Raw genomic sequence first — 19334 nt, 5'->3', positions numbered from 1 at the left:
TTTTGTCTCTCCCCATTCTTTCTTAATAGTCAGAATAACAGTGAGCCAACAGCGTTATGGTCCACCTGGCAGGTCATAATTTTCTCTTGCTGTAAAGACCTGACAGGCGTTCAAAAGCTGGGGGAAAGCCATTTTGCCTGAGCAGTTGTATGGCCATGGTAGAGAGAAAAGGGGCTGGAGAGGGAGCAGTAACTGCAGAGCACCAAGCTCAGCTTGGCATGGACTGCACAAGGGAAGCTCCGCCAGCCTCTGTGAATGGGAGCTGGACTTAAAGCCACCAGAGAGTCCTTCTGTTATGCTACCAGCCAGATGAAATATCCTGAAAGGAATATGCTGTTCCTGCGGGTGTTGTATGAGGTACTTTTCCTTGTGATGTTGACCTATAGGTGCTGAACCACAATGACTCTTGTATGCACAAGATCTGATTGGGATGGTAGTTAAGGTGATTGCTGCTAAGGGGTGCTGCGAGAACTACCCAATCCTTCCCTTGGGGAAAATCCAACACAAACCCCCTAGTTTAGTCCTACCCTCCCTTACACTTTTCCTAGGTGAGATTTGCTCATATTTGCTGAATCTAGTTTCACATTACATTATAAGCTGGCCATTACAGAAACATCCTTTTCCTTCATGTTTCTACAGAGGTTTACATGTGGGCCTTCCAGAACCTTCTGCAATACAAGTGATGAACAATGAATAATACTAATAGCAATAAGAAAAATAAGAAAATGAAGCAATAAGAAAACACTAATAGGCTGTGCACGCAATTTTGCAACTTCTTCAGAATACACTACAGAAAACCTCTTGCCTAAAAGGGTGTGAATCGATGCATGCACCTCTGTCCAGCTTCACACAGCAGCACGCTGCTTTATTGATTTGAGTGGAGTTATTGATGGTGTGCTTAAGCATACGCTTTCATAGGGATTGATTTGTTCAGATAAAACGGCACAAGAGAACTCATGTGGCAGTAATGATAGTGCACTGGTTGTTATGGGACATTACTAGGAAGAGATTAAAGAAAAAATAAAGACAACTCAGGATATAATATTCAGTATAATCTACCTGGCATCTGTCAGGAAAAAGTACTGTATTCTGGTGTGATATGAAAGTTAAAAAAATATAGACAGTAAGGGGCAGAAAAGGGGAAAAACCCTGCAGACCATCTTAAAGGGCTCTTCCGGCCTTGTTGGCTCTCAGAAAGAGTGCAAACTCAGCTAACATGGCATCCTTACTTCGTTGGGCTCCCACAGCCAGACATCAAAGGTTGGCTTCCGAAGTGCTTCAATGGTCTCCTGGGACAGCATGTACTGTAGACAAAAAGGCAGTCAGAGTAAGTAATGGTCCCCCACTCTGGCAAGGGACCTACTGTTGGCATGTCCTTGGGACTCTCGGGGTTCCATTCATGAGGGATTTAGCCATATTTCCCAAAGAGAGAGCAACTGATCTCTTCCTCTGCCTGCCCAACCCGTCTCACCATCCCCACCAGCTGCTCATGGTCACACCAGAATGGCCACACCAGAAAGCCCTCAGACAGCTTGCTGCCTGCCACAGCACTAGCTGGTAGGTCACTGATGGGTGGAGATCCTTGTGGAGCCAGGAGGTGAAGGGTTTGGGAGAAAAGGAAGGAGAGCAGAGGTGTTATGGACAGGGCTGTGAGTAAATCCAGCACAGAGATATAAAGATCTGTCCCCGGCTGCACTGGTTCTGCTGCCTGCAGAACATCAGTGATAATCAGTGGAGCCAGTTACATCTGGATGATGTGAAGTGTCTATGCCAACAGTGTTAAATTAGCTGGTGGGTATGATATATTTACTTTCAGATGATTTATGCTCCCATTTTGAGTATTTTTTCAAGAACACCCACATTTTCAAATTGGTTGTCAGCCTGCAAGACTCAAGTGATTATTTTATCATTATGTTCAGAGGCTTAAAACAAAATCAAGCTCATCATCCAGTTACCAATTATATACAAAATTTAAAAAAGGAATGTGGGGGGTTAAAAGACCAGGGGAGATCTGGACTGTACTGGTTTATCTTTTCAAGACTCTATTCATCAGAGACTTTCTGGGACACAAAACCCTTGTAGCTTCAATTGGTCCATTTACCATGGCTGTTTCTAATTAGTCTGGGCTTACTGTAGTGAACAGGTGAATGAATGTTCTAAGCTATCAAATTGTTGATACTTGATCCAAGGAATAATAACACTGAAGATTAATTTTCCTCCTTAAGAAGCAATGATTTTTGCATTTGCTTATATAACGTACATTTAATATGACTTTCTGAAAGAAAACTGTGTGTTAGCAATACAGATTTTTTTATTTGATACCAGTGTTTAAATGATATCTTCTTTCAGTGTACTCATCACTTCCTAACCTCACTGACATTGGACAAACCTGGCACCTGACAACTGATAACAAATTTCACAGATTTGTCAAGCCGGACCCAAACTCTTAAAACCGAAACTCTTATGGGCTTTGGTCTAGGGATAATACAGAAATACAGACTACCAGTTTACTCTGCAGTCAGTCAGTACAACTTTTCATAGCGCTTGTTGTTAATTCAAGATCCTAATATCATAGCAGTACATCAAAGTTTGTTTTGACATATATACTGATTAAGTGCAAAAATCTGCTTTAGAACCAATATGTTTTGTGAAAACATTTTCTAGTGTCAGAAGAACAAGCCTCTAGCTCAGAAGTTAATGGAAAGAAATGTAGTATCATGATGTCTGCCTCAGAGGCCTGGAGGTCACTTTTGCTAGGCAGAGCAGAATAAACAGCAGAACTTACAACTCATTGTTCTGGAAGACTGTGAAGACAAATACGCAAAGATGCACGTCCATATCATACACCTGCATCACATGGGACCATGTGAACTTCAGAGTGGCTGAGACAGCTTTGATGTGTGCAAACAAATGCTCACTGTTAAACTATGACTTGCACATGTGTAAGCTGGTGTCTTGTCAAGGTGTGAGCTGGGCACTGAGCAGACATAACCTGGTAGCTTTGAATAACTCCTGTGGGTAAAGACTGCCAATGCTAGGATCAAAGATCCTGTGTGCTTCATGGTTTCAGCCTCATTCATCAATGTGGATTTGCACTTGTACTTGCCCAATAGACATTTTTCTTCAAGCATTACTGTTTTCTCTAGCAAATACACTAACTCATTTTCACAGGGACAATGAATCATTCTGCAGAGAATCCAATGTCGCATTTTATCTTTGTTTCCCTGGGTGAAGCATACCCATAAATTACTTTTTAAATTAAAAAATAATCCATTAGGAGAAAACAGACAGCAACACTATTGTCAATCAGAGTACAACATTACGGGCTAGTTTTGATTGTCTGCTATGAGCATGGAGAATAAACAAATGTAACTAGACAAAAGAGCGTTAAATGTTGGTGATTGCAAAATGATCATTAACATTTCAAACACTAATGAGTTTTCAAGTATTAAAAGACTACTGAGGATCCAACTTTAAGTCACCACTGGCAACAACAGCTTTTTCCATTAGTTTCCAGGGATTTTGGATCAGGCCCTAGACTGTAGAATAACTAGGCTAAGAAGGCTATGGAGTCATGCATTGTAAACCAGAGCTTGTCAAGATGGCAAGGGTGTAGTAGGATTCTGGGAAGAGCAAGCATTGTGTGGTACCTTTGGGTAGGATGGTACATCTCGCCGGGGAGTCGGCCTCTTGTTTTCATCCAAAAAGCTGTACTTGCAGGAACAGTTAGTCCTGAAATGAAATATTCAGCTTTTAACATTATGGGAACAGAAACACAGTGTCTTGAAAAATGCCAGAAGTACTCTTGTTTCTCAGTAGGCATCACTCAGAGAATTACCCCACGCCCCAGCCTCTCCCTTTCTAATGTGGTGTTGCTCAAATGCTTTAAAAGTGTGATTCTCTTTTGGATTTTCTCCCCTCATGCAATGCCCATGTTGCCCCTTCTCCATATATTTGAATTCAAGTGAGAAGCATCTGTCTTCAAGCATGTATCCATGGATACCCAACCACTTCTACTTAAACCAAGTAACTTTCCTTTCAGCAAGCACCTTGCTGTCTGAGGATGGCAGAGCCCTGCTAGGGGCGATGCTGAGTATGGACGCTGGCATACCTGTGCTTATTTGCTGGTGTAGGCACCCACTGAGCCCATGACACTGCAGCCCAGCTCTAGGTCTTGTAAAATCTTGGGTATGACCATCCATTTTGATGGCATGACCGTCTTGTCTGCTGCCCTTCAGGTGGGACAACAGCAGTGAGGCACAGGCTCAGCAGACACAGTCTGCTAGGCTCCCAGGGGGAAGCGAGCCACTGCCAGAAATTACAGGTAATTAACACTTGCCGTGTTATTAACACCAGCACCCACTGCCAATTACCTGCTCCTCCTTCCTCTGCATGTGGAAGAGCCAAGCTGGGAGGTACACTCTAGCCTTACAGCCTTTGCAGAACATCTAAGCTGCTGCACTGTAGCACGAGAGCAGTTTCTTGCCTTACAGCCATGGGGAGCACAATAAAACTAAGAGCTGTGAGGTGTCACCCATGGCAATCATGATACTTTAACTCAACACATGTTTCCCAGGTAGCTGGTCGTATGGACTTTAATTAGTCCCATGTGAGACTGATCTACTAGCATTTTGTATTTATCCCTGTAGTCCTAACATTTGGATTATCCTTTCTCATTTTTCAAATCTCCTGCTAAATAAAGCTCAAAGAAAACCCTCTCAAGAAACCAACCAAAGTATTCCGTTAACTTTGTTTGTCCCTTTCGAATTATTTTGCATATTCTGTATTGCATCTCTTTTTAGTGCTTCTCTTCTCCATTGGGAATTGGTCCAGCTGTCTTGTCTTTTCTCCTCTTAATATTGATGTCTGCTAACATTTCTGATGATATTGTCTAAATCCTGCAAAAGTTATGTCATCTTACAGTTCACGGTGGTCAGCTGGCTTCAACCAGCTGTCTTTTCCTGCCCTGTTTAAGGAGAGTCTCAGTGGGTGAAAAGCTGTCATAATAATTTCTAAAGCTGTTTCCTCAAAACTGCACTGTGAGGGGTATTAGTAGGATAAAATTAGTGGGACTGGGGCATTCCTTGCCCTAACTGGAGCTGGCTGCCAGGGTTAGCTGAGGGTCAGCCAACTCTCTCTAATTCCCAGCTGCAGTAAGACATCGAAGCCTTCATCCTGCCACACTGGGGAACACACCAGAGCCAGGATGCATCAGACCTTTACAAATGTAAAACTGTATCTGCAAATGATCATGATTCTAAATTACACTATAACATTATTAGCATCTGTCAGTGGTGAGTGCAAAAAGCAGACTAGCAAAACCCCCACAATTTAAGGGGGTGCAAGTGGGGCTGCTTTGCTCTTCTGAAGAGGGGAGATGCACAGTTCACTGTGTGATGACTTTATAAACCCAGCTGTTAATCCTTACTCTGACATTTGTTAATACAAGAGCAAATGTAAGAATATGTAAACGTATAAGAATACAGCTGTGTACACTGTGATATTATTGAAAGAATATAGGCACCGCATATATTTATGTACATTAATTAACATTAGATGCAATCCCTAATTGCAACTGTAATGCATTATCTAGCAAATGACATTGCACAAGGGATGACAAGTCTAAATAAGAGCAAATATATTTCCACTTACCCAGGGATGTCTCTGTTCCTCCCATAGCATGCACATATCTCATGCCAATGGGACAGAGCTTGCTGAGCCGTTCTGGGATGAAGGACCCCTAGGCTGAGGTCACCATGGGCTAGTGGCATGGGTCCTGCAGAGCCATGGTCATTTGGGAATAGAGAGCCACAGCTCATTCTTCAGCAGCTCCCCATGAGGTCTTACAGCAAAAAGAAGTGACCCGCAGCCACGCCCAGTTAGACACTGAACCCAGACACATCTAGCTGCTGCTTTGAGACCCAAGCCCTTAGGCTACTGATAATCATGGGCAGAATTTTGTGCAAGGAGAAGGAGGTTTTGTGCAACTGAGAGGAGGAAGACCCAGCTCAAGGCAACCAAGAAGAGCTGTGACAAGTAGCTGCCACGTTGATATGGCACAAAGTGATGCTGAGCAGAGACAGTTAGGCTCCTGCTTCAGTGAAAGCAGCTATGCAGTGTGAGCTCAGAGCAAGCTAGCTTGGGTGTCAGCACTACCTGCTGCTGAGCACCACACCCACTTTCACCACAGCCTGCCAGCATCCTGCTCCATGCTGGACTCTGGCTTTTGGCAGCTGTCATATCTCATAACAAGCCTGCGGTGAAGACTACACCTCAGCTGAAGACGGCTGCACTGGGCAGACATAGCACTGCCCATTCCTGTTTTTCTTGTTAACAGGTTGCTGTTTATAATACAAAATAGAGATTGTAAGGTGACAAGATCTGGAACAGGAATGAGTCATAGCTGCTGCTGGGACAGTCTCGTACTTCCTCATCTGTGTGGCAGCAACTGGGTGAGCATGAAGCTGCCATTAATTTCTTTTCTTGGTTTTAATTCCCTATCTGCCTGTGTGTCACTATGCTTATAAATGCAGCTCTCCCAGCTCCCTGAAACAGTTGAGGAAAGGTAAGGACGCATGCATAGGCACACTTTATTCACATCACACTCAGCACAAATCAGCACACATGTGCTGCCAGTCTGAGCTCCTCACATAAGGTTTCCTCACACACCTGAACAAGAAATGCTGCAAGTCACAGGGCAGACTGCAATCCATTTTACTGTTATAAATCTAGAAAGCTGGAGCAGATCTGAGTTTAAAAATGTTACTCTGCGTTTATGCTGGTATGACAGCTGAGTTTGGCCTTAGACTTAACAGGAATGTATTAATGCTGAGCTACCTGATATATCTGGGTAGCAAAATTCATAACAGCAAATTATTATAAAGTCTAATTCTTTTAGCAAATCTCCCACTGCCCTCAATAGGTAATTGCTTTGATTAGAGGACAGAGAATTTGACCCCAAATGAAGAAAATGAGAGAGGCTGTCAAGATAGCATAGTTACATTTGCTGAGAAAAATCCCCTTCACCCGCACTTTAAGCAACGCTGTATATCCTTCAGCAACCTTCCCAGAAGTATTCATAATCTCACAGTGATGATTTCTTTGTACTAATGGGGTATTTCAGTGACACAGGAGGCAGACTTTCAAGCCTAGGCTGCATACCATACCAAATGCAATTTTTTTCCTGTGTTTTAATTACAGCAAAACCAAGCTTCACAATCACAGTGAGCCCTTGAATTAGAAAGTAAATTCCCAGTTTCTTGTTGAATTTGAAATGAATGTTTTTTTAATAGCATGAGATCATAATTAGAAGAGCTGCTACATATTTATTTTGTATTTTCCCAGAATATATTGGAGCTGATTTGAGTGATAACTTGCTCCTAATCAAACACTGCACTGTGCAGAACTTCTATGCAGAAGTTCTTCTCCCATTCCCTCTCTCCCAGTAAATCTGGATGAAGAATTCCCATTCTGTATGGTGAAAAATAGCTCTCTGTTGCAAGACCTTTTTCTCTATTCCCATGGCCTGAGCTATTTTAACTGATGAATTGCTGTAGATCTTCAAATGTTAAATTAAAGTCACTGTCCTTAATGGTTATTAGTTTCTTCCTCCTTTACTTCTAAGCCCAGAAGGTAACACAATTCTGCAGAAATGTTGCATTAGGGTTTGAAACCAGATGCTTATTTCTTTGGTTAGGTCCAAAGCAGAACTTACCTGCTGCTTCTTGCTGCCATTTCCTCCCTCATCTTTTTAATGTCGCTCTTGCATTTCTCAATCTCCACGACTTTCAGGCCTTCCACTGTCAACAAAGGAAAACAACAGGAGGGTTACCATGGCAAAAGTCGAAGGATCTTGTTTCACAATTGTGCAAAATTTCAAAGGGCTTTAACAATGGGGTTATCCAGTGAGCCAGCAAGCTCTTACATTCTGCCCTGGTTCTCACATATGCAGGTGCTGCCAAAGCAATATATCTTGAAAACCCATAGGAATTCTCTGTTGCCAATTTTAGATAATAGCTACAGGATTTTAATTCACAAAATGGCTATAACGTCTCAGCTTTTCCACGACTGTTAGCAGCAGTCAGCTGTTCTGGTGCCTTCACTTCTTTGCTGTAGAACACAAATCAAAGGAAATCCTGAGTGAAAAAACCCTCCCACGATGGGATGATAAGCGCAGCTAGGCAAACGTGTCCCAGTAGGATTAGAATTCCCATTAAGATAAAAGGTTTTAATTTTTAAGTTCATGCAGAGCATTAAGGAGCTCTGAGAGTCATTGTTAAGTACAGAAAAACCAAAGTGAGAATGCAGGAGAGGGAGAGAGATGTTGAAAGTTTTGCTCTCGCAATTGATTTGGGGTTTTTTTTAGGTATTGAATATCTGTCACTTCTTTTTGCCAATCAGTTTTGTAATCAAAGGTTATTTCTGCATGCAGCACAAAAATCCTTTATTTCCCTTCTGTACATAATTATGAGACCCACAAGGCAAAAAGTTTGATTGCCTGTTTATGCAGCAATGCACTTCATTCCATGTAGCTATGAGAACCTAATGCAGTGCAAGTATGAGAAAATTCTCCCTTTTCTTTCCCTCTTGTTGAACTACCAGCATGCTCAAGGACATAATACAGCAGCATTTATTAAGTACATGTCATTCATATGCAATCATTTCACAGCTCATTTGTTTACTGAACTCATTGTTTGCATGGACAAGCTGTGGTTCAGGAAACTCAAGGGAATGTGCAATCATACAATCAGTATTCGGTCACTTTCTTAGAAAATAAAATCACACTTATCTGGAGGGTAGTAGCATGTAAGTGACAAAAAACTGCCTTGGAGGGCACAACTCTGTAAATAAGCAGAGACCTCAGTTTTGCTTTCTTTATGTTCGTAAAAACAAAAATTGCTGTTGGATCTGGGAAAGGGGGAAAAAAGAGAGATATATGAACTGAGTCCAAAATGCCATATATTAGGAGAGGAAAGGGAAAAGCTTTTGATTTATGCTTGATTACAGGGATACCCTTCACTTAAATATCCTGTTTCCAGATTAGTGTTTTTTTGTCTAGCATTGCTACAAGCAATTTCTTTGGGTGATCACAATGTGATGATACAGGCAAGATGCTGTCTTGCTTGCTCAATATCTTCATTTTGGGTATCTGGCTGCACTTTTTTTGGGTACTCCATTCAACTGCCACTCACCAGCTGCAGCTGACCTGCAAGCCTCATGCTGCTATATACCACCCCAGTGCATTCATCCAGGAGAAGTTCATGGGTAACCCATTCGCCAGGCTATCTAAATGGTGGCTGGTGCCTATTTGAAGCAGTGGGAGCCAAGCGGAGTTATCAGATGGATGTGGTAGTGGGGCAGGCAACTGCAGAGAGAAGAGAAGTTCTGGTGCAAAATGGCAGCCCTGAGCATTTTTCTGTATTGCATCTCTTTAGTTTTCTTCCAAAACCTCTCTGGGGAGCACAGCATTTACATAATTATTTTCTTAAGGTAGATGTGAGGTGCTTACAAATTGCAAAGGGTTTTTGCCAGCTTCCTTATTGATATGTGGGCTGCTGTAAAAACACGAGCAGAGTAAGTCAAGCTATGGGACAAAGCATTCCCAGTGCTTGCCCTGCATAGATGCATTTTCCAAGGGGAAGTCACAAGCTTTAGATGGGATTTAAAAATCAGTTACAAGATTTGGCTCCTCGAAAACACATCTTTGTGATGAAGTCTCTAGACAGTAATGGGAAGGAAGCTGAGAACATTTTATGTGAGGTGCAGATGTAGTGCTGTCATGAGCACTTATCCCCACACACGTCCCTTCTGGGGAAGAAATCCTGGAGATCGCATGTCAAAGTGGTGGAAAAGGGATCTCCGAAGAAGGTGGGAGAAAAGGCAAAACAAAAGCACAATTCTTTTCGCATTTGGCTCACAAATGATAAATGGCCTTGTCATGTGCACTGATTAAGAGCCCATTATATTATTCTGCAGCAAGAAATACCTTCTGAAAAGACCCTGTGCTGTCTAAAGAAATCCTTGGGCTGAATCCAGCACTGAAACATGGCTCTTAAAGCAACCTCTGGGAGTCCAGCTTGAGTAGGAAGGTTGGACACTCCCTTTCTCTCACAGTTTTGCTTTTTAAACATGAAAGCGTGGGATTATTTCAAAATGTTGCAGATTTGGCTCTGTTGCAAATTCTGGAAGTCCATTTCTGAGCAGATGGGTGCACTTGGAGACAGGCAACCCAGGGAGCTCCTTCCCACAGGCTGAGGCTGCTGGAGATGGGATCGTAAGCGCTCAGGCAGAATAGCAGCAGATTGCTACATCAGCTGCTATTTCCATCAGCGGTGAGACCCACTTACTGAAAGAAGCCTTGTCTGGGGACCAGTGAATTCAGTTCACCTGCACGGCACAGCACCTCTGTGTAGGCTGCCTTCCCTAAAGCAGCAATAAAGTGCTGGAGAGTGCAAGCGCACAACTATTCCTCTCCTGCAGTGGTGTGCAAATCTTCATTATCTCCCTCCGCTGCCAAGGGCTGCTGGTGCTGAAAGGCAGTGTGCATGCAGGGTGCAGCCAGGGGTCCCAAGGGGTCATCAGGGGAGTCGGTGGCCAAAAGAAGCCCCTAGCTGGCTGGGAGAGCTGCTTGCCTGGGCTGCCAAGGGGATAGGAAGACTCACAGGAATGCTTGCCTCATTTGCTCTAGTCCATGGCACTTAGCCCTGAGGACTGGAGTTGGTCAGAAGTTTCACAGAAAAGGCAGAATGACTGAGCTAATTTTTCTTTTTTTCTTTCTTTCCTTTTTTTTTTTTCTTTTGGTCCATAGCATAAATCAGCGGAGCCTTGGGAAAAGCAGACAGGGAGGAATTGCTACCTGGGCTCCTTGCAGAGATCTGTGCTGTGAGTATGTGCGCTGCAGGTTGCCCCCTCCATGAGTGTGACCAAAGGGCTCCCACTGCACTGGGAGCCTGTGGCTGGGGTGGCCTCACAGAAAAGGTCCCCTGCAGCTGCTCTTTGAATAAGGATATTTTTCCTCTCCCTGCTGACAATGGCATCAGTCTCATTGAGAAGCTGCAGGGTCAAGGCAGCTTCTGGTCAGGGGAAGTTTCAACAAAAATTCTTCCATGAACCAGAAACTTTTTTTTTCCAGCCAGCTCTAGTGAGAAAGTGGTTTCTGCAGCTGTAGTGCTGGGGAAGACTCTGCGTGCTCCTGACTTAAATGTTGCGTATCAGCAAGGATGTGACCTTTGGTGTCAAAACAGTGCTGGGTGACAGTGCCCTGTTCATTCCCCTTCCCTGCCTTTCTGGGACCTGTGTTCTGCCTCATATACTGAAAAGCAACAAAACAAGTCAGGTGCTGCATGGGGAAAAAAATTTCCGCCCCCCCACCCCCCCAATGGAAAAGGAGCTTTTGACCAGATGAACTTAACTTTGCTGTTGCACAGTAGCTGAACATGGTTGCATTGCTGTTAACACACTGAACAAGGCAATCGATGCTGCCTAGAACTCTGCCAGGCAATATGGCCAGAGAGGGGTGAAGCCCCGTGTTCGCAGCCCAGCAATCACCCCCTCGCGAGACCACAAGATGTACCCTCCGGCTGCCTCATGGCACACGTTACACCGCCCGTTTATGGACGTTTTGGTGCCGTGTTAGTGTCCCATGCGTAGCGCACACGTGGCACCACATGTGCTGTGGGGACAGGCCTTTCCCCGGCCCCCGGCCCTTTCCCAGCAGGGGGAGGCAGGCAACATGGCGTTGAGCAGAAGAAACACAGTCAGGTCCCAGTGCTGGTGCTGGGCCTCTGTCAGCAACGAGGACTGACCTGACTGCTTAACATACAGTAAATGCATTTCTGAAAGGAGAAAGCCTCTCTGCAAGGCAACATGTTTGACCTGTGCAAGTATCTGACTTAAAGTAGGATGAAGGCAGCTGTGTTACCCTCCTGATATTAACTACAAAGTGCAACAGCGAGCGCTAGGCCCCGGGCGTGCTCCAGGGCAGCGTCTTGCGGGGAATGCCTGTGCAGAGGCATGGGGGACACTGCTGGGTGCAGGGGAGCTGAGGAGGGGCAGGGGATGGGTCGGGGGGCATGGGAGGGCAGGCTGAGGGGCTTGGAGGTGGGCGATAGGGAGCTGTGTGGTGGAGACCCTCTTCTGTGGGGACATGGTAGCAGGAGGATGTGGCCCTGGGCCCGAAGCTCAGCGGAGGGCTCGATGGCCCCTCAGCGGGGAGGCCGGGAGGAGCTCTGGGTGTCTGCAACACAGAGCGTCCCTCCGCGGCCTCAACCCGCCGGTGGGTGCCACCACAGGCTCCCACCTTTCCCGTGCCTCACCCTGGGACGGACTGTGGCCTCTCAGGCTCAAGGCTGGCCACATTGCTAGCAATCAGAGAAAGCAGAGGGGCTGTGAGGAGTGGGACAGAGAGGGGTTCAATGAGGGCAAGAAGGTGGGGAATTTCTGAGACACCGGTTCCCACTGCAATACGAATAAAGGGACACTCACATTCAACCTTTTTCTCCAGCATTGCCAAGTGATTAGCTACTTCCGTTTTCAGCTCATTGATTTTAAAAACCCTGAAAAGAAAACCCTCATGTATTAATGTTATACATTTAGTGCTGTACCTGCCATTTGGTACAAAGGACTTTTGCTAGAAACGTCTATATTTTTCAAAGGATTGATCTGTCCAACCATGGTTGCCATAAGGAAAAGAAATTTTCCTGTGGAAATGTTAAAATTTGGGCAGAAAATACACCCGCGTTTAATTTTCAGAAAAAATAACAACTAATGATTTTGTTGTGACCCTGGGAATGTACTGTGGCTCTGCAACACTTCATCACCCCCTCTCTTGGCAATGGCTTGTTATTGTACCCCCCAGGGAAGCAAAGTTAAATTGATAATGCTTTGCCTAACAGCAGCATCTTGGTGTCTGCACACTCTGAAGCCCCCCTTCCTTTAGAGTTATGCTGGTGATTTGCTAAGCTGTGGCGGGATTGATCTGTCTTATTGAAACCAGCTGGAATAAAATAAGCAGCTATACAGATGTTGATAAATCCTCTCAGGGGAGAGACATGTTTGAGTGATAAAGGGAAAAATGAAACAAACCGGATGATTTGACTGCTCAATGTAGAAACATTTCTTTTGCTTCCTAAGAGGGCAGAAGCACAATAAGAACATTTATATTTACAACTTGATCTCCTTTTTAGATCAAACATAATCACTGAAATCACATTTAGTTCAAGCCACCATATTGCTGTCAGCAGGAAATAAGCTGTGTACCAGGCGTAAATTTGTCAGGAAGAGTGGGATTTGAAGATCTTAAATGCCCCTCTGCCTCCTGTGAAAATATTACTTTAGGGTGATAAAAGAAATAGCATTTTAAATTAATAATGATGTTCAGCTTCTTACCTTGAGAACTGCTCAGCAATCTGTCCCAATAAATTCTGGAACAATTCTTCTTTCTCTGAGAAAATAGGAGGGGGACATAACAGAAAATGACAGAGCAAAAAAGACATCCTCAGCCTCCCTGCAAAGTGGCATCCCCAGACTTCCAGCTCTGTCGCCGAGGCATTTAGCCAAAAAGTAGTTCTGGTCCTTTGAACAGTGATAGTGTTTAGGAATGACTTCTCATATCACCTGCCTTTCTCTGCCTGCAGATTACAGTCAAGGTTTCTCAGAAATTTTTTTTAGAGGGGGGCTGGTGAGGTCTCTGAGAGGTACTTGTTTTAAGGCAGCACTCTCTGAAAAGATGACCCCTTTCACATTTCTTGGGTAGGACTCCCAGAATCACCATCCACTTTTGAAACATCTGGCTCACAAGGACTGCCTCTACACCGTCAGCACACTGCCGGAGTGCCTATGAGCAGTGCAACAGCTTATGAACACAAGATAACCCAGTTTTCTTTTCAGATGTATACTGGGACATTATCCTGGAGACCAATTTTTTTTTTGTGCAAATTCATAAGGATTGTACTGCTATGCATAAACTTCAGGCAAATGTGAGATTTCAAAGTGACTGTCCTTGCAGAATGAGTCCTTCCTGGTTCACAGGATGGACACAGCAGTGCATAAGCTTCCCAGCCCCCTTCCCTTGAGAACATAACTTGGACAGAGCCACCATAGGGATCCCGTCAGGATCCCATCAATGTCTGAGACGCTGTGGCAGTGGCTGCACTGGGAGCGCTCACTCCAGTAGCTCCCTGCCTCCTGCTGCCAACTCCAGTGCTCGGGTGCTTCAGCCAGCTCAGGAAAGTCAGCCTGCTGAAGCACCAACCCCTTCCAAGACCATCACAGGATTGCAATAACTAACACAGGGAAAAGCAAACGCATCCTTAAAACAAGAACCTAGATTTTGAGGGACAGTACACTTTAGGAAGGAAGAAGTATAATAACAATATTTTCCCATCTTTCAGTCAGTCCACACTGTATTCACACAGATGGGAAGCATAAATCACCTTTGCTGAGCTGCGAGCTGCTGTTTTGAGATTGTTCCCACTTTGTCTCACCAGTTAATTTAAACTGCACTGTGCTTGCAATGTGGTTGCACTCTTGGTTACTCATGCTCCAGAAGTAGAAATGTTGCATACTCTTATATACATGCCGCACATTATGGAACACCCATTTATATGCTATGTAGAAATACCCCAATGGCATTTCTGAAGCTACTTTTTGCACTTGCCTGAGGGAGCACAATGTCTCACGAGTGCAATCACCCAGGCAAAACACATCACACAGAAATACAGCCCGGCATTTACAGAGTAATTCTAAATAATAGCTCTTGTACCTGTTGAAAAGATTTGCAATTCCTCAGGTATTAAAGATGTCAGAAATACTTGTCAAGTGCTTTCACTTTGCTGATCGAAACAATTTGGCTGTTACCCCTGTGTCTTTAAACTGGAACAAGCACTCTGTGCTCTGAAAGTCTCAGATCTATTTCCCTCTTCATTTTTTTTTTCTGTGATCCAACTCCCAGCAGAGAGGCTAGCAGAGCAAATGAAGAAATTAGTTCTTTTCACAGAGACCCATTTTTCAGTTTTCTCACAAATCCCATTCGAAAATCCAAGCGCTGAAACAAAGCAAACGCTGCGTCCTATTTAAGACAGGAGGAAAGCTTACCGTGCACAGCACCTGGGATGGTACCTGAGTCCAACAGTGAAAATAAGCAGAGAAACCCGTGTCCTCTCACTTCAGTGCTGCTCAGCTCTCTGACAGTGGCTGTAGCATGCCAGAGACTGACAAGTTCCCTATAAAAACTGTTCCAGTAAAAAAAAAATTAAAAAAAATATCTTATTTTCATTCCCTCCCCCTGTCAAAACTCACTTGGAGTACTAGGACGTTCTCATCCAGGGAACAGTCAGCTGCAATCTGATGTTTATGGATGTAATAAAAGACTTTCAAAATGAAGATGTATGTTTTTATAACCCTAGGGTGCAGTAAAGATATATGACTAAGAGTGGCAGTTCGTCTCATCTTAAAGAGACAAAGATCCATTTCTTCGTCCTGTTCCTTTCCAAGGGGGAGACCACTGCTAACCCCTGATTCTGAAGAAAATGAGATAACACTCCAACATCATTTAGTCTCACTTATCCACTCATTTGTGTAACAGGAGGGCTAGGTGTTCTTTTACTCCGTTACCGTCTATCTGCTTTTTTTTATACCTCTGGGCAGGGCTGATACCCCAGGTGCATGCAGCTACCTTTTCCCTCAGTTGCTTCATTTGTTTTGCTGCAATTCCCTCTATGAAAAGGAAATCCTAGTGCATGTAGCATGGGCAGCTGCAATCTGTGAACGTTGCTGAGGGTCACCAGCTCCTTCCTGCAGCACCCCAAAAGCCAGCAGCAACCCTCTTCTCAGCTCACCCTCTGCCAGCACCATGAATGTGCAATGTTTGCAAATGCAGGTGTTCAGCAAGACAGGTTTTTGCACAATATGCAAGATATTTTGAAGCTGACTAATGAAAATTAGAAAAACTCCCTCCAGAAGATGCTGCAATAGTGTAATGCTGGGCAGAGGACAGAGCAGCTCAGGCCTCCCCAGGCTTCCCTTGGCTCATTCCTGTGCTCACTGTGGGCACAGGGACTTCAGCTCCTTGCCTGCTGGCCCCTGCCAAGTTCAGCAGGGAACTTGGCTGGGGCATCACAGAGCAAGGAGCCATTTTGCTGTCCCTCTCAGCAGTCCTGTCTCTAGCAGGGCTGGGCAGAAAGCAGGTGCAGGGGAATATGGCAGCAGCACTTTTTCCTGTGACTCCCACTGTGGCCGGATCAGAGGGCTGGCAGCGAGCGTGTACACACCTTCCCTGCCAGACAGAGACTAGGTACATGCTGGGGCAGCTCAGGTCACCTGTGCGCTGACACAGATGGCTTATAAGCTGCTGGCATGCACCCTCTGCTTCACACCGCCCTGCTCAGCAGTGACTATTCCTCTCCTGTCCTACCCACCAGAATCACAGCCAGGGAGCCACCTACACCCTCTCGCCCTCCCTGGCTCCCCTTGCCATCCTGCCAGCGTTGGCAGGGTGCAGGCAGAGAGTGCATGGGGTTGTGAGTGTGGGATGGTTTTCCCCCTATCTTTTCTGCTGTGACCATCAAGGCTGGGAGGATGTGGGCATCTGCCTTTGCCTGCCAGCATCAGGCTGGTGAACTCCTGCCATACGGTCTCCTTCTCACGTGTTCTTGTGCCTCTGGCTCAGGCCTCTATCTGTATTTTGCACTCTGTGGTTTGTTTGGATCAGGACAGTCAGAGGAATTAAAAAAAACCAAACAGCCAGGTGGACAAAAGCCTGAGGAAGGGGTGTGTTTTCCAGCCCAAGCCCACGTCTGTGAATCATGTCATATCGAACACCAAATTCACTTGACAGCTCAGGTTAATTCGGGCTGTTGCATGCAAACCCCTGCTCAGGTGAGTAATCCTGAAGCTGTTGGCCCTGTCCGGATGCATGCATCCATGTGGGATGCATGTAAGGAGCAGCAGGAGGGAGGGGGCTTTTTCTCTCACAGTCTCTGCCTCTTCACACTTGCTTGATCTGCAAGCGTGAATATGCCTCCAAAAGGAGAGGAGAGATATCCCAGAATAAGAAGATTTAGACACAGTGACAAGCTTCTGTCACTTTACTAAGAGCAATCTGCACAAGATCTTGTGTATTTAATCACTCGGGGGGGGGAAAGCTGTCTCCACAGTTCGCTGGTGCAGTCATTGGTGGGCTCAGTGGTGGGCAAGGCGCAGTTAGCACTGTTCAGATGTGAGCCTCCTAGCAGGCAGCTACACAGGTGTTGGTTGAGCTAGCTTTCCTGCTACAAGCCGATATCCATGGGGAGAGACCCTGGGCTTTCCTCCATGCAAGTGCTAGATGGGTTGTTAGCTGAAAAGGCAAACAATTGAATAGCAAGTGAAGTGGGAGGTGAAGATGCTGCCTATAGCCTTAGGCTGGCCAAGCCACTCCGATGCACGCTCCGATGCATGCTGGCAGGGTTCCCCACTGCTGAGGCTGCTGAGCAAGGAGTGGTAAGTGGTGAGGTCTCTCCACGTGCTGGCCTCCGTCCCAACAGGGCACTGCTGTCTTCGGGTTTCCTTGCCCATTTCTACAGGGATGAGGGGATGCTTGTGTTGAAGGATCCACCAGAACAAACTGGAGACAGAGATGTGGCGAAAACTGGGACTAAGCTCAGCACATCTTATGCTGTTTCAGGTCACATCCCTGGTGAGATTTTTAAGGGCTCGTTCAGCCACCTGTGTGCTTTGTTGCTCTAACTCTGAAGCGGTAGGACAGTCCCTGCACGTTTCCAGCCCTGTTTAGGACTGTGGTGGATCAGGCTCACTTGAGCTCCACGATAGCTCCACTCTGTGCACTATCAGACTTCAGTTTTATTTCTCAAGTGTGTGCTGCTAGTAGGATTTGTTCATTTAATTGGCATCTCCAGCAATATTGCAGAGTGCTTGAACCCTACTAATTATACCCACAACACAGCCATCCATTTGTGAGTTTTGAACCTGTTCTACCACAAGGATGCAGACCAGAGCCTTCCTGCTGTTGGGAGGGAGAAGATAGCCTTGGGAGTTTAAACACCCCAGAAAGAAGGAAGGGTTTGGCACCAGGGGTTTGATGCTCTGCTCAGATAGCCACGTACCTTCTACTCTGGGGCCACAGAAGGAGGGACAGCACGTGATGCAATGGCCACACAGGCTCAGAGCTGGCCAGCTCAGCCCTTGCTTTGCCTTGCAGACAGCTGACCCCATGGTGATACGGTAGTCACTGCTGCATCTAACGGATGCTCACTGGAATAATAATTTTTGTAATTCCAGCCCTCTCCCATGACTATGGCCAGGAAATAAAGAATGACTTCTTAGTAGAACTCCAGTGGATATCTCCTCTGCTGGATAAAAGCCACTGCTTATATTTTCCTCCCAAAGGATCATATTTTCCAGTCCCACCTTTTACAGTCTTTGTTCCACTGAAACATGCGTCATTCTTTTCCAGCTGCCTGGGAGACTGCTGAAAAGAGGTGCATTACCTCCCACTGCTGTGAAAATTAGGGTGACCCCTTTTTTGGCATGTATTTGGACAAGTTGCTTTGGGAAGCAGAACCACGCAGGCAGAGTTGCTTAAGAAGTGAAGAGTAGAACAGAGGTGGATTTTTTTCTTTTAATGAAGAGGAACAATTTCCCACTCTGTTTATTCTTCCTACTCTCAGCAAAATGTCAGGAATGCTTAAGATTAATGACAGCCCATGCAAAAGAGAAACAGATACCAAGGAACATTAGTTCCATCACACTCAATTCAACTTCCCTCCTCTTTCCATAGCAGACTCTCTTCTGCTTTGGCAACTAACAGCCAGAATTTTTCTTGCCCTTTTCAGCTTAGATCTTTGGAAATCCTTGTTTCATAAAATTCAAGGAGGGAAGAGAGACCTTGCTGACACCGTGAGCTGCACTCTGAAGAAAGAAAAGCCATGTGCTGTCAGCTGGGGTGAAAAACGAGGGCCCTGGGAAAGTGTGAAAAGTCATACATGGTCTTATAAAAATATACAGTTAGTTTCATGTTAGGTAAAAAAAAGGGTAGATGTTCTAGCAAGCCTTTTGATTGGCTTCCCAGCTGGTATAACACAGTGGCTTTGCCCAGCAGATCCTTGCTGGCCCTGTTCGCCCTGTTCCTCCATCTTGGGGCAAATGGCTATTGATTACCCATGTAGCTGGTACACCGAGACACATGCAGCAGGTAAGACCCCACCTTTTCTGACCTGATAATGCAAATAGCGTACTTCTGGAGCACAACAGTGATGCTGTTCCAGCAGAGTTTGTTACAAAAAGGAAATAGTTTAGGAGGCAGCTTCTTTTCCCTTAGCAGTTGGCTTTGACTACCT

At 45.3% G+C, this 19334-nt stretch overlaps 1 protein-coding gene across 4 annotated transcripts in view; it reads right to left on the bottom strand.

Moving 5' to 3' along the window:
- Positions 1-19334, bottom strand: part of PDE9A (phosphodiesterase 9A) — a 53290-nt gene that overhangs the window by 14102 nt on the left and 19854 nt on the right. The window contains exons 1-6 of one of the 4 annotated variants that reach the window (XM_056329416.1): positions 15094-15822; positions 13387-13441; positions 12484-12554; positions 7715-7799; positions 3651-3732; positions 1230-1304 (exon numbers count right to left, since the gene is read on the bottom strand). In XM_056329416.1, coding sequence (XP_056185391.1) covers positions 1230-1304; positions 3651-3732; positions 7715-7799; positions 12484-12505 — 264 coding nt within the window. In that variant the 5' untranslated portion in view covers positions 12506-12554; positions 13387-13441; positions 15094-15822. Of the gene's footprint in view, positions 1-1229; positions 1305-3650; positions 3733-7714; positions 7800-7924; positions 8781-12483; positions 12555-13386; positions 13442-15093; positions 15823-19334 lie in introns of those variants that run through there. The other 3 variants (XM_056329415.1, XM_056329419.1, XM_056329417.1) reach the window with 3 other exon arrangements.

Source organism: Falco biarmicus, chromosome 2, assembly GCF_023638135.1.
Source record: "Falco biarmicus isolate bFalBia1 chromosome 2, bFalBia1.pri, whole genome shotgun sequence".
Taxonomy (NCBI): Eukaryota; Metazoa; Chordata; class Aves; order Falconiformes; family Falconidae; genus Falco; species Falco biarmicus.
The sequence above is the reverse complement of the archived record's forward strand: the minus strand, read 5'-3'. Positions and strand labels throughout refer to the sequence as shown.